This window comes from Aquarana catesbeiana, linkage group LG08, assembly GCF_042186555.1.
Source record: "Aquarana catesbeiana isolate 2022-GZ linkage group LG08, ASM4218655v1, whole genome shotgun sequence".
NCBI classification, from domain to species: domain Eukaryota; kingdom Metazoa; phylum Chordata; class Amphibia; order Anura; family Ranidae; genus Aquarana; species Aquarana catesbeiana.
Window position 1 is genome coordinate 301734959 of NC_133331.1, and position 16059 is coordinate 301751017.

The window sequence follows — 16059 nt, forward strand, 5'->3', positions numbered from 1 at the left end:
ATATAAGTGCGGGACATTTTTCACTCATAAAGGACACCTGCAACACCAGAGAATTCACATGGTTAACCTTCCATATTTATGTTCAGAGTGTGGGCAATCTTTCTTTAGGAAAAATAATCTTGTTAAACAACACAAAATTCAGTGTAGTGTGGCTGGTGGGAGGAGATCTGTCAGAGAATGTAGTGTGGATGGTGGAGGAGAGCTGTCGGAGAATGTAGTGTGGATGGTGGAGGAGAGCTGTCGGAGAATGTAGTGTGGATGGTGGGGGGAGAGCTGTCGGAGAATGTAGTGTGGATGGTGGAGGAGAGCTGTCGGAGAATGTAGTGTGGATGGTGGAGGAGAGCTGTCGGAGAATGTAGTGTGGATGGTGGAGGAGAGCTGTCGGAGAATGTAGTGTGGATGGTGGAGGAGAGCTGTCGGAGAATGTAGTGTGGATGGTGGAGGAGAGCTGTCGGAGAATGTAGTGTGGATGGTGGAGGAGAGCTGTCGGAGAATGTAGTGTGGATGGTGGAGGAGAGCTGTCGGAGAATGTAGTGTGGATGGTGGAGGAGAGCTGTCGGAGAATGTAGTGTGGATGGTGGAGGAGAGCTGTCGGAGAATGTAGTGTGGATGGTGGAGGAGAGCTGTCGGAGAATGTAGTGTGGATGGTGGAGGAGAGCTGTCGGAGAATGTAGTGTGGATGGTGGGGGGAGAGCTGTCGGAGAATGTAGTGTGGATGGTGGAGGAGAGCTGTCGGAGAATGTAGTGTGGATGGTGGAGGAGAGCTGTCGGAGAATGTAGTGTGGATGGTGGAGGAGAGCTGTCGGAGAATGTAGTGTGGATGGTGGAGGAGAGCTGTCGGAGAATGTAGTGTGGATGGTGGGGGGAGAGCTGTCGGAGAATGTAGTGTGGATGGTGGAGGAGAGCTGTCGGAGAATGTAGTGTGGATGATGGGTGGAGGAGATCTGTCGGAGAATGTAGTGTGGATGGTGGAGGAGAGCTGTCGGAGAATGTAGTGTGGATGGTGGAGGAGAGCTGTCGGAGAATGTAGTGTGGATGGTGGAGGAGAGCTGTCGGAGAATGTAGTGTGGATGGTGGAGGAGAGCTGTCGGAGAATGTAGTGTGGATGGTGGAGGAGAGCTGTCGGAGAATGTAGTGTGGATGGTGGAGGAGAGCTGTCGGAGAATGTAGTGTGGATGGTGGGGGGAGAGCTGTCGGAGAATGTAGTGTGGATGGTGGAGGAGAGCTGTCGGAGAATGTAGTGTGGATGGTGGAGGAGAGCTGTCGGAGAATGTAGTGTGGATGGTGGAGGAGAGCTGTCGGAGAATGTAGTGTGGATGGTGGAGGAGAGCTGTCGGAGAATGTAGTGTGGATGGTGGGGGGAGAGCTGTCGGAGAATGTAGTGTGGATGGTGGAGGAGAGCTGTCGGAGAATGTAGTGTGGATGATGGGTGGAGGAGATCTGTCGGAGAATGTAGTGTGGATGGTGGAGGAGAGCTGTCGGAGAATGTAGTGTGGATGGTAGAGGAGAGATGTCGGAGAATGTAGTGTGGATGGTGGAGGAAAGCTGTCAGAGAATGTAGTGTGGATGGTGGAGGAGAGCTGTCGGAGAATGTAGTGTGGATGGTGGAGGAGATGTAGGAGAATGTAGTGTGGATGGTGGGGGAGAGCTGTCGGAGAATGTATTGTGGATGGTGGGAGGAGAGCTGTCGGAGATTGTAGTGTGGATGGTGGAGGAGAACTGTCAGAGAATGTAGTGTGGATGGTGGGAGGAGATCTGTCGGAGGATGTAGTGTAGATGGTGGAGGAGAGCTGTCGGAGAATGTAGTGTGGATGGTTGAGGAGAGCTGTCGGAGAATGTAGTGTGGATGGTGGAGGAGATCTGTCGGAGAATGTAGTGTGGATGGTGGAGAAGAGCTGTCGGAGAATGTAGTGTGGATGGTGGAGAGCTGTCGGAGAATGTAGTGTGGATGGTGGGAGGAGATCTGTTGGAAAATGTAGTGTAGATGGTGGAGGAGAGCTGTCGGAGAATGTAGTGTGGATGGTGGAGGAGAGCTGTCGGAGAATGTAGTGTGGATGGTAGAGGAGAGCTGTCGGAGAATGTAGTGTGGATGGTGGGAGGAGATCTGTTGGAGAATGTAGTGTAGATGGTGGAGGAGAGCTGTCGGAGAATGTAGTGTGGATGGTGGAGGAGAGCTGTCGGAGAATGTAGTGTGGATGGTAGAGGAGAGATGTCGGAGAATGTAGTGTGGATGGTGGAGGAAAGCTGTCGGAGAATGTAGTGTGGATGGTGGAGGAAAGCTGTCGGAGAATGTAGTGTGGATGGTGGAGGAGAGCTGTCGGATGAATTCAGTGTGGATGGTGGAGGAGAGCTGTCGGGGAATGTAGTGTGGATGGTGGAGGAGAGCTGTCGGAGAATGTAGTGTGGATGGTGGAGGAGAGATGTCGGAGAATGTAGTGTGGATGGTGGAGGAGAGCTGTCAGGGAATGTAGTGTGGATGGTGGAGGAGAGCTGTCGGAGAATGTAGTGTGGATGGTGGAGGAGAGCTGTTAGAGAATGTAGTGTGGAGGGTATTTACATCCAAATCCAAGTCGATTTGGATGTAATTACCCTCAAATTAAAGCTGAAAGTCTGACAGTTAAAGCACATCTTGTTCTTTTCATTTCAAATCCATTGTGGTGTTGTATAGAGCCAAAAAGATTAGAATTGTGTCGATGTCCCAATATTTATGGACCTCACTGTATAATGTAAATGAGTCTAGTCTGGCTTGCCACATTGTTGTTTGTTCTAATTAACCCTGCAATTGTATGAAGGAGTTCTGTGTTTATACTTATAATCTACTGTGTGAAGCTCGGTGACAACAAGTCTGACCTGTAGTGAAATCCTGATTAATCATAACAATGCCCAGGAGGGCACGGAGTCACATCGGCTGCTTTAAGGGATTAGTTAATTAGCTCATGTTAATCCTGTTTCTGGTTACAGTTGTATTGTTAGAGTAATATGAGAAGGAGGGGGGAACCTCCTCTTTAACTGTATATAAAGACTTGTATTTTGGTTCTAATAAAAGAGTCTATGTTTAGCAACTAAACAAGTATTGTCTTGTTTTGTGCTTGTGAGCGCTTGGAATATCTGATATCTATATTCAGACTGGGAGGAAATGGTATATGACAAAAGCACTGAAGCGGAGTGTAGGGACGTTTCGTTACACTCTCCTTGCCCGGACTGTCAGTTTAGGTGGACAGCCATGTCTTGGTAGGTTTGCAGTTGTGCCATACTCTTGCCATTTTTGGACGATGGATTGAACAGTGCTCCGTGAGATGTTTAAAGCTTTGTGATATTGTTTTATAAACTAACCCTGCTTTAACCTTCTCCACAACTTTATCCCTGACCTGTCTGGTGTGTTCCTTAGCCTTCATGATGCTGTTTGTTCACTAAAGTTCTCTAACAAACCTCTGAGGGCTTCATGGAACAGCTGTATTTATACTGAGATTAGATTACACACAGGTGGACTCTATTTACTAATTAGGTGACTTCTGAAGGCAGTTGGTTCCACTCGATTTTAGTTAGAGGTATCAGAGTAAAGGGGGCAGAATAAAAAAAAAACACCACACTTTTCACATATTTATTTGTAAAAAAAAATGAAATACATTTATCATTTTCCTTTCACTTCACAATTATGTGCCACTTTGTGTTGGTCTATCACATAAAATCCCAATAAAATACATTTACATTTTGGTTGTAACATGACAAAATGTGGAAAATTTCAAGGGGTATGAATACTTTTTCAAGCACTGTACACATATGTGGTATGATTTTATTTTCTATTTTGGGCCAGTTTTCCTTTGAGAATAAAAAAAAAATAAAAGGCAGGAGATATCCATTGCCATTTACCACCAAATGAAAGCTCCTGAAAAAAACAAGGTATAATCCACCTGGATGAACAAAAGTTACTAACACATGTCAAAGTCAAAAAATTGGGCTTAGGCATTTAGATTTGTTTCATCCTTAGGTGTGAAGGGGTTAAAGAACAAAACAAATGTTAATGTTGTCAACTATATGCAAATTGCCAAAAAGTGGCATAGGAAGTCACTTGTGATCTTTTTTTTAGTACCACACTGTATTCTGTACAAATGCAAAAAATGACTTTGCAGTGTTCCAGAAACAACAGCTAAACAATAGCGCAGTGGCTGGAGAATATGGAAGCAAATCGATTTGGGCCTTGATCAGCAATCTAAGTGGGAGAGATTATTACATTTTTTTCCTCGAAATTACAAGAGCGTGTCTTTTTAGAGACCGCAGCCATTAATATTGTATAGACTTCCTTTCCTTTATGAAAGCATTTCTACTCCCCTGGGATGTAGAAGTCTATATGCCATGGCATATAGACTTTTCCCCCCCCTTTTCTTTCCATTTCGCATTTATTAACCTTCAATATCATCCCAATTGCATAAAGGTGTTAAACTATGATTATTCTGTTTATATTCCTTTTGGATCTCTCTGTAATTCTTGATCATTCTTCAGCCCCTGCGGTGACCTGTATGCTTGCTTCTGATTTCTTATGTTGTGTTATAAAACAATTAAATACATTGAAACAAAGTATTTCTACTTGGTAACCATAAGGCATATGTTATTCTGGGGGGAAAAAAAGACCAGATACATCCTAAATATAGAGCAATTTATCCAACTCTCCATCCAGAGCCTCTGGTTTATAGACCAGATACATCCTAAATATAGAGCCATTTAAAGTTTACGATGCTTAGTTATGAATGGTCAAAGTCAGTGATCACGGAAAAGGAAGGAGCCGGTAAATGACAGATTTACTGCCTCCTTCATCCATTCTCCATACTGAAAGATCCGGGACATGGGGGGACCGGAGGAGGACATGGAGAGCCGGGGAGGACGCAGGGGGACCTGGAGGACTAAACTGATCAGTGCCCAGAGGACACGGAGAGCCGGGGAGGACGCAGGGGGACACGGAGGACAAAATGGATCAGGACCCAGAGGACAAAGGGGGGCACAGAGGAGGATCCAGGGAGCACACAGGAGGAGCAAAGAGGGGGACAGCCTGGGGGGGTGATTGGTGCAGCAGTGGGGGCAGTTACAAGCACCAATCTCCCTGACAGCCGTGGGAGGGATAGAAACAGAAGCAGCTGTCAGAAAAGCTATACAGGGAGTGTTGGTGCTTCTAACTCCCTAGTATCGGTCAGTGGCAGAACTACCAGAGTCGCAGCAGTCGCACTTGCGACTGGGCCCTGGCATTCCGCCACTGTCGGGGCCCCAGCGGGGTTGCTAATCGCATGGCTCTGAGCAGAGAGCGTGTATCTTTTATACAGCTCACAGCCATCATTGACAGTACTCCCTCTCTCCTCTCTTGCACGATCTGCTCCATTTTCAACCACCCCCTCTCTGTCCTGTGTGAGCTTGTTAGCTTCACACTTGACTTCCCGCAGAGTACACACAGGAGAGGGGGGGGGGTCGGAGAAGGAGCAGATTGTGCAAGAGAGGAGAGAGGGAGAACTGTCAATAACCGATAAGCACTTATGGGAGGCACTAATGGGCACTGATAGGTGGGATTGATAGACACTGATAGGCGGCACTGAAAGGACGGCATTGATGGGCACTGTAAGGCAGCATGGATGAGTTGTGATAGGCAGCACTGATGAGTTGTGATAGGCAGCACTGATGGGTTGTGATAGACAGCACTGATGGGCACTGGTAGGCGGCATGGATGGATACTGATAGGCGGCATTGATGGCACTGATAGGTGGCACTGATAGGCAGAATTGATGGGCACTGAAATGCAGGATTGATAAGTGGCATTGATGAGCACTGATAGGTGGCATTGATGAGCACTGATAGATGGCACTGATAGGCAGAATTGTTGGGCACTGTTAGGCAGCATTGATGAGCACTGATACGCATCAATGCCACCTGTACATACTGCCCCCATCATACCCTCGGCACTCCTCTCCTGCACATACTGCCCCATCATACCCTCTGCACTCCTCTCCTGTACATACTGCCCCCATCATACCCTCGGCACTCCTCTCCTGTGCATACTGCCCCCATCATACCCTCGGCACTCCTCTCCTGTACATACCGCCTCCATCATAACCTCCGCACTCCTCTCCTGTACATACCGCCCCTATCATACTCTCTGCACTCCTCTCCTGCACATACTGCCCCCATCATACCCTCCGCACTCCTCTCCTGTAATACCGCCCCATCATACCCTCCGCACTCTTCTCCTGCACATACTGCCCTCATCATACCCTCCGCACTCCTCTCCTGCACATACTGCCCCCATCATACCCTCCGCACTACTCTCCTGCACATACTGCCCCCATCATATCCTCCGCACTCCTCTCCTGTAATACCGCCCCATCATACCCTCCGCACTCTTCTCCTGCACATACTGCCCCCATCATACCCTCCGCACTCCTCTCCTGCACATACTGCCCCCATCATACCCTCCACACTCCTCTCCTGTACATACCACCCCATTATACCTTCCACACTCCTCTCCTGCACACACCGCCCCCCATCATACCCTCCACACTCCTCTTCTGCACATACTGCCCCCATCATACCCTCCGCACTCCTCTCCTGTACATACTGCCCCTATCATACCCTCCGCACTCCTCTCCTGTACATACTACCCCTATCATACCATCCGCATACCTCTCCTGTACATACTGCCCCATCATACCCTCCCTACTCCTCTCCTGTACATACTACCCCTATCATACCATCCGCATTCCTCTCCTGTACATACTGCCCCCATCATACCCTCTGCACTCCTCTCCTGTACATACCACCCCCATCATACCCTCCACACTCCTCTCCTGTACATACCACCCCCATCATACCCTCCGCGCTCCTCTCCTGTACATACTGCCCCCATCACACCCTCCGAACTCCTCTCCTGTACATACTGCCCCCCATCAAACCCTACAGAAATGTTATTTAATCACAAAACTATATGTATAGTATATAGTGTATACTACATAAAAAAATGCTCTTCATTGCATTGTACAGAGGTAATGAATTTAATGTACTACAAAAAAATATATATTTGCCGTGCGCTGCTAATGTGTTCAGGTTTGGCTTGAAGAAAAGGTGGCAACCCTAAAATCGGGACTGTTGGCAAGTATGATATAATAGAGTCTGAGCCTACTTGTGTATACAGCACACATGTATTCCACTCACAGCATACTCCTTCATTACAGAGGAACAAATGAGAGTCTTACAGACACATAGACACACAATGCAAGGGAGGAAAAAAATATGTAAAGGAAAAACACAGCAATTCAGCTGAACATACTTAATTTTTCTGTGATTTGATCTGCAGTTTTTTCAAGATGGTGACCGGATCTGGTGATTCGTATTTTTTAACCATTGCAATGTTATTTTATAATATTAACATAGTAAATATAGACGGGACTCCCCCTTTAATGACATTACTCTGAAGGTGGAGATCTTTTCGAATTATGAGTGGGACAGGAAGTGTGTGATTTGTTTGTACAGACACAGGAAGTGACCACAACTGGGGAGGAAGTGATGTCAGGTGCAGATAGGAAGTGATAGACAGACAGGAAGTGAGGTATCTTATGTACAGGAAGTGATGTAGGGGTTTAAACAGGAAGTTCCGGGTGAAAGGTGAGCCAGGAGGAAGTAGAGAGAAGACGTTGGAAGTGGCTGCAGAGGAGGTAATAAGTTATTAATTTATATTTACACCCAGTAACACCCCGTCATGTCCGTCCTCTTCCTCCATAGTCACTGTGACTTCTTTTATCTCCAGCAAATGATGATATACACATATATAGAGTATATTATAATCAATACAGTAACTGTACTATCTGCTTCCATGTTCTACAGTAAGGATGAGCTCCGGCGTGTTCGCAGAGCCCGCCAGGAGGTCGGCACTGCACTGCGCTAATCACAGGCAGTGAGACATTTCCCGATGTGCGGCTGCAGAGATCGGGAAATGTCTCACTGCCTGTGATTAGCGCAGCGCCGACTTTCTGGCGGGCTCGGCACGCGGGCTGTGCGAACATGCCGGAGCTCATCCTTATTCTACGGCACCACACAAACTGTTGGTGCTTTATAAAACATGTATAATAATAATAATATAGAAACATTACCTATATACTGTATAGTGTCTTCATAAATAGAACATTATTAATAACATTAACCACTTGACCTCCGGAAGATATGCCCCCCTTACTGACCAGGCCATTTTCTGTGATACAGCGCTGCATTACTTTAACTGACAATTGCGCAGACGTGTGACGCTGTACCCAAACAAAATGTATTTATTTATTTTTTTGCCCCACAAATAGAGCTTTCTTTTGGTGGTATTTAATCACCTCTGCTGGTTTTATTTTATAAAAACAAAAAAGAGCGACAATTTTGAAAACAATATTTTTTTACTTTCTATTATAAAACATATCCACCCAAAAAAGTTTAAAAAATCTAATTTCTTCATAAATTTGGGCAAATATGTATTTTGCTACATATTTTTGGTAAAATAAAAATATCAGTATGCCTGAATTATAGATTGGTTTGCGCAAAAGTTATAGCGTCTACAAACTATGAGATATTTTTTTTTTTTTTTACTAGTAATGGCGGCGATCAGCGACTTATAGCAGGACTGTGATATTGCCAGGAAACTAACTGCCACTTTTGACACTTTTTGGGGACCAATGACACTAATACAGTGATAGTGCAGTATTTTTTAGCACTGATCACCGTATTAATAACACTAGAGAATACAGTGGCAGTCTTTGCAACTTTTTATCTCGCACAGTATTTGCGCAGTTTCGGGCTTTAAAAAAAATAAAACGGTAAAGTTAGTCCAATTTTTTTTTTTTGCATAATGTGAAAGATGATGTTACGCCGAGTAAATAGATAACATGTCAATCTTCAAAATTGCACATGCTCGTGGAATGGCGCCAAACTTCGGTACTAAAATATCCCCATAGGCGACGTTTTAAATTTTTTTACTGGTTACATGTTTTGAGTTACAGAGGGGGGCTAGAATTATTTTACCACTACTGACCCACGTCAATTTTGAGAAAGCTGCAGTCCATTTGGATTAATTATACACATCTTTGGCGCTGTTAAAACTTTTTTGCACAACCTCTATTAACTATCCTGGTTAAAAAAAATAAATAAATGTGTATACTTGTCCACTTCCTGCCCATTCTGGTCAGTCCAGTAACGTGATTCGAATTCCATGTTTCATCCAGCAGAATCTTCAGGGGAGAGGAGGGACCACTGATAGTGGCTTCACCATGGAAGCCTATAGGTGATGTAATGGCTCCTGGCTTTCACAGCCATATGTGGGTACTTTCTCTATTCCCCCGCAAATGACATTGTATGACAAAGGGGATCCTGTGACCGGACCAATGTGGGCTGAAAATAGATAAGTATATATGTCTTTTTTACACAGGTTCGTTAGTACAGTTGTTAGGAGGGGGAGGGAGCATTTTTAAGACTAGTTAGGCTTTAGCTGGAATTCTACGTTCAACCTCACCCTGATAATCATCTACCTGCTTACTGGGGAGGTGAGGAGGATTCTGGGAGGTCACATGACATCACTCTTATCTCTATTAATAAAACACAGACCTGACTGGAGAGGTGAGGAGGATTCTGGGAGGTCACATGACATCACTCTTATCTCTATTAATAAAACACAGACCTGACCGGAGAGGTGAGGAGGATTCTGGGAGGTCACATGACATCACTCTTATCTCTAATAATAAAACACTGACAGGACCGGAGAGGCGAGGAGGATTCTGGGAGGTCACATGGCATCAGTCATCTCTATTAATAAAACACAACCATGACCAGGGAAGTGAAGAGGATTCTGGGAGGTCACATGACATTAGTGTTGTTCTTTCAATGCAGAGTTTTCCTCTGGTAAAGTCTGGTGACCATTTTGCCATTACAGTGCCTTCACCTCATTCCCTGAAACATCAGAGAATCAATGACAAGAAGATTCTAGAAGTCACCAAGAAGATCATTGATCTGCTGAGAGGAGAGGTGAGCGGTGCCGGGAATTCTGGGACATTATCCAGTAACAGACAAGGGATGTGTCTGGATGGTGACTGTATCATTGTGTGTGTCAGGTTCCTATAAGGTGTCAGGAGGTCACTGTCTATTTCTCCATGGAGGAGTGGGAGTATTTAGAAGGACACCAGGATCTCTACAAGGACGTCATGATGGACAATCAGCCGCCCCTCACATCACCGGGTAAGAGGAGACTTTATTGTAAAGGAGAGAGCAGTACGGAGGGTCCACCTAGATCCCCCATCATCTGATAAACACATAAAAACAATGTATTCAGTCAGTGTGTGTGTTTCCTATAGATGGATCCAGTGATGGGAACCCACCAGAGAGATGTCCTCCTCCTCTGTATTCCCGGGATTCCACACAGGAAGATCACACCATCCCTCACCATCATCAGGTAGGTGGGACTGAGCAACTAGGACTCAAATACATTGTAGAAATCTACACTTTGAGATAATTCTTCTATATCATCTCTTGATTCCTTTTACAAATCCATTCTATCATGTTTGGGGTTTAGGGTGAAGAACTGAAAGACATCAAAGTTGAGGTTAAAGTAGAAAAAGAAGAGATGTTTGCGGATCAGCAGTCTATGGAGGAGGAGAACACACAAGAGAGATGTCCCCGTCCTCTGTATTCCCGGGATTCCACACAGGAAGGTCAAAGCATCCCTCACCATCATCAGGTAGGTGGGATTGAGCAACGAGAACATAAATCTAAGCTATGAGAGGACATGTTCCATTTTACACATATATTCTACTATCTTTGGGGTTTAGAATGAGGAACTGAAAGACATCAAAGCTGAGATTAAAAGGGAAGAAGAAGAGATGTCGATGAGTGGAGCTCAGCAGTCAATGGAGGAGGGAGGTCCTCTGTATTCCTGGGATTCCACACAGGAAGATCACACCATCCCTCACCATCAGGTAGATAGGACCGAGCAATTGGAACTCATATGTATTCTAAGCTATGAGATGATATTTTTCTATATAATGTCTTGCTCCATTTTATAAATGTATTTTATCATCTTTGGGGTTTAGGGCGAGAGATGTCCCCGTCCTCTGTATTCCCAGGATTCCATACAGGAGGATCACACCATCCCTTACCAGGATCAGGTAGGTGGGGCTGGACATGTAGACCTAAATATGCATTCTAAGCTATGAGAGGACATTATTTTTTTATAGATTCTTGTTTTAATGCTTACTTCTACATCTTTGGTTTCTAGCTCATTCCCTTTTTTTCTTTTTAATCAATATACGTTCTTTTTTTTTCTGTGGCTGTTAAGTCCAGTCACATGTCATTGTGGGTCCTCTTCCTCCTTGTGTTCTTCCAATGGGGGTGCATACTGAATGACATGGTGCTGTTCTTTGCTCCTGTAAGTCCAGGCTGATGTGATGATGTCCCACTAGGGACTGGGTCCCGGGCTTCCTGGGCTCACAGGAAATGGGCAGTAGACCTGATTTTTGCTCTACTTCAGATCAGTAATACCTGCTGGTCTTGTCCCTCCCCCAGTCTGTGACTGGACAGTGACAGGAGAAACAGCAGACTGATGAGCTCATCTCTCTGTCACGCTGCTCCCTCCTGCTATCAGTTCTTGTTAAAATTGCAGCACAGCTGATTGGTCACTTGTTCTGTTTCTCCCTCTCCCAGTCTGAGCTCTTATGTTCAGGGAGTACAAGAGCCTGATACCAAGTCATGTTTAGGTACTTACACCGCTTACATTTATTTAAAAAAAAAATACTAGATTAGGACCTAACCATAACCCCCCTCCTTCCCCCAAGGATACCTAACAGCCCCCCCATAAAAGTAATAGGGGGGGGCCGACCATCCAACCATACCCCTCCGTGAGGTAAACCAAGGCTTATGGTGCAGACCCCCTCCTCCCCTATACTAATGCCCAGGGGAGGGGAGGAGGGGAAAAAAAACATAGCCCTATAGGTAACAGCCATGGGGCCTGTGCCCCTGCTTACCTGGACTTGGCTGGCACCTGTGGCTCCTGCTCCCGCCACTGCCACTGACTCCATTTCGCGCAGCGAACATTGCGGCCATCGCAACTTTTTAAAAAGAAACTCCCAGTCTCTTCGCCACTGCGAAGACCGGACGTGTACACCAGCCAGGGCCCGCCCTCCTTCTCCTGCATTCCGCAGGCTGGAAGCCATGCACCCGACCGGAAGTCCCGTCCCTTCCGGAAATGAGATCACCCGCCATCGGAATCCGGAACTAATGAAAGCCCGGGAAGGATACGCCTCTCCTGGCTCCACGTTCTGACAGACCCCCCCCTGGCCGGCACCCAAGCTCTTGCCGAGCGGGGAGCTCCAGAATACCCCCCGCCTATCTGGGAGGATGCTGGGATGGCCCAAAGACCCCAGGGTCTAAGAAAAGGAAAAAGAAACAAAAAAAACTCCCATGCACAGGACCTCTGCCTGAATAGAGTGCAGCACATCCGTAGTTCCTCGCAGCGCTTCCACCATGGCGGAGGAAACTCTACAACCGAGGACATGGTGGAAGTGTCCTGCCTTTAAAAGACATTGATCGCAGTGTTTCCTAGGAAACTGGGTGGAGCTGCGCTCTCTCCAGGTGCTGTCCTGAAAGAGGTTTTGAGAAAAACTTTTATTGATGTATTAGGTAATGGAAAGCTGCTGTCATTTTTATTTCAGTTGACTTTAATAGATTTTTTTATTATTTAGGGTGAAGAGCGGTTTAATATAAAAGCTGAGGTTAAAGAAGAAGAAGTAGAGACATATGTGGAGGGTGATCAGCTGTCCACGGAGGAGGTCGGGATGATTATGAAAAGTGAAGAGGAAAAAATATCTCCACCTATCCACAGAAGTAAGTATAGGCACTATGGAAGAAGCGGGTCACAGTCTCATTTTACTTCTCAAACGCCTGCTTTTAATGCCAGTGGGAACTTAGCCTAACACATGTTGGCCACACATTTTATCCCTTGATCATCCTAGATGTTTACCCCTGTCCCAGCCAGCATCATTAGTACAGTGACAGTGCATATTGTTAGCACTGATCACTGTATTGGTGTCACTAGTTCCCAAAAATGTCAAAAGTGTCAGGTATTCCGATTTGTCCGTCACAATATCGCAGTCACGCTATAAGTCGCTGATCGCCGCCATTACTAGTAAAAAATAAAAAATGAATTAAGATTTCATAAATAAATCACATAGTTTGTAGACGCTATAACATTTGCGCAAACCACACCACATGAAAGCTCCATCTCCATTCCTCAATATAATGTCATGTTCCCAACAAATGTGGAGGAGATACTGTACACCACATGAAAGGTCCATCTCCATTCCTCAATATAATGTCATGTTCCTAACAAATGAGGAGGAGATACTGTACACCATATGAAAGGTCCATCTCCATTCCTCAATATAACGTCATGTTCCTAACAAATGAGGAGGAGATACTGTACACCATATGAAAGGTCCATCTCCATTCCTCAATATAATGTCATGTTCCCAACAAATGAGGAGGAGATACTGTACACCATATGAAAGGTCCATCTCCATTCCTCAATATAATTTCATGTTTCCAGAAAATGCTATGACATCTCCATTACTCCCCATAGCCGTTATTAATGCAAAAATACATTTTACCCATTGTGTCTTAGTTGTTTTGGGTGTTTAATATCCTTTAACCAGAAATAAGTCACGAGCAGTCGGCAGAGGATCAGCAGAGCTGGGGGATACTACTGAACATGGGATCTGCTGAACGAGGGTACTAATAAGCTGGGGATCCTCTGAGTGGGGGTACTACTGAGTCAGGGTTCTACTGGGCCCCTTTAAAACAAATAGAAAATCAACACACAAAAGGCATTTGCCAAGCTTCAATAAAACTTCAAAAATCAGAACCCGTCACCACTTTTGTGTAACCGACATTTTTAGAAAAAAAATCATACTGGAGTCCATATATGATCTGCAAACTCTTTATAATTTAACAGCCAAATACAGACAATTCTATGTAGTAAAAAAAAAACACTAACGCGTCTTGGTTAAGGAAGCCTTTTTTTTATAGAAGGCCTTTATTGAACCAATTATTTTACACTTTTTTATTAAATAAATTGCAAAATTACATACAAAAGCCCATAATCTGGATCAACTAGATCCCATATATCAAAACATTAACAGATGTTGAGAAAGACAATCCTTTCCAATATTTTGTAGATCAATATAATTATGTCTTACCACCTATTCAGGAAAGGCATTTGTACTTGGATAACCATTACTTCACTTGGGCAAGAATCTACCCCAAAGCACGACAAACTAAACTCTAAAAAGAAAGAAAAAAAGAGTAAGAAGCGACAGAAGAAGAGAAAGAAGAAAAAAAAAGGACATTTTTTTACAAACAAGTCTATCCATTTCTCCAACAGTCCATCTGGGGAACCGCCTCCCTAAATCAGAACCGCGTCATAGAATAAAAACTAATTACAAAAAAGACTATTTATAATAAAGATCCCAGATCACCAGAGCCCAAAAAATCAATCCAGGGAGACCATACAGCCATATACTTAGGATAGCATTCGTGTATATTCACGCATAATCCACGGAAGGGAGGACAAGGGGACAGGTGTTATTTGTTACTCAATAGTTACCCACTGTTTTGATTTACCGTTATAAAACCAATCCACTATTCTGGTCAATACAGATGCTATATGGTACATTTACATATGCGGTAGACCCGTTCCCCCCCCCCCCTCTGTTTCCCGCTTTACTAAGATGTCCTAGCGGAGCCTAGCTGTGGAGTTCGGCCAGAGACACCTTACTAAGCTAGACTGTAATGAACGGAAGAACGCCCTCGGAAGTGCTATAGGTAACGTTTGATATACAGTAAATATAAAAAACAAGGTAGAATATCCATCTTGTATATCGCCATTCTCCCCAACTCTCTTTTCAGGAGTGTTTCCCCCTAGCCCCAAGTTGAAATTGACTAATCAAGGTTAGGGATGCGCCGAACTCCCCCTTGTTCGGTTTGCAGCAGAACATGCGAACAGGCAAAAAATTTGTTTGAACACGCGAACACCGTTAAAGTCTATGGGAAATGAACATGAATAATCTAAAGTTCTAATTTTAAAGGCTTATATGCAAGTTATTGTCATAAAAAGTGTTTAGGGACCTGGGTCCTGCCCCAGGGGACATGTATCAATGCAAAAAAAAGTTTTAAAAAATGGCCGTTTTTTCGGGAGCAGTGATTTTAATAATTCTTAAAGTCAAACAATATAAGTGTAATATTCCTTTAAATTTCATACCTGGGGGGTGTCTATAGTATGCCTGTAAAGGGGCGCATGTTTCCCGTTTTTAGAACAGTCTGACAGCAAAATGACATTTCTAAAGGAAAAAAAGTCATTTAAAAGTACTTGCGGCTATTAATGAATTATCGGTCCCGGCAATACACATAAAAGTCATTGAAAAAAACGGCATAGGTTTCCCCCACAGTCCATTACCAGGCCCTTTGGGTCTGGTATGAATATAAGGAGAACCCCGAACCAAAATTTTTAAAAAAATTGCGTGGGGGTACCCCCAAATTCTATACCAGGCCCTTCAGGTCTGGTAAGGATATTAAGGGGAACCCCGCGCCAAATTTTTTTTTAAAAATGGCGTGGCGTCCCCCTCAAAATCCATACCAGACTGTGGGGGGAATCCCATGCCGTTTTTTTCATTGACTTTTATGCGTATTGCCGGGACCGACAATTCATTAATAGCCACGAGTACTTTTAAATGACCCTTATCCTTGCCGAAGGAGTGGTATATAAAGCCATTATTTTTTGTATAAATTCCACCGGGAGACCTACTTGTTTCAGAGATGCTACCATAAACCTCCAATCCAAGCGATCAAAGGCCCTCTCCGCATCTAATGAAAGAAGGCTGTGAGATCGGCATTTCCACTTATTCCACTGATGGGGAGGAGGAGCTAAAACTCCAGTTATTTGTCATCTACTGAGATTTATTATATTTGTTTTACTTCTTTCCAACAGATGGATGTGATGTCAGGAATTCCTCG

The 16059-nt window shown here is 44.6% G+C and overlaps 2 protein-coding genes across 2 annotated transcripts in view; both read left to right on the plus strand.

Annotated features, from left to right (window-relative positions):
* Positions 1–4277, plus strand: part of LOC141106868 (uncharacterized) — a 210441-nt gene extending 206164 nt beyond the window's left edge. Inside the window, 1 exon segment of the mRNA XM_073597796.1 lies at positions 1–4277. Within this exon segment, the coding sequence (XP_073453897.1) occupies positions 1–253 (253 nt within the window). The 3' untranslated portion in view covers positions 254–4277.
* Positions 4278–7657: 3380 nt separating this feature from the next.
* Positions 7658–13167, plus strand: LOC141106869 (uncharacterized; the record flags this gene model as incomplete). Its single annotated transcript, XM_073597797.1, has 8 exons — positions 7658–7688; positions 9935–10026; positions 10113–10236; positions 10353–10450; positions 10571–10735; positions 10827–10973; positions 11088–11162; positions 12735–13167. Coding segments are annotated over 8 exons (963 nt in total), but the record flags the coding sequence as incomplete, so codon positions are not given.
* Between the last annotated feature and the right edge of the window lie 2892 nt (positions 13168–16059).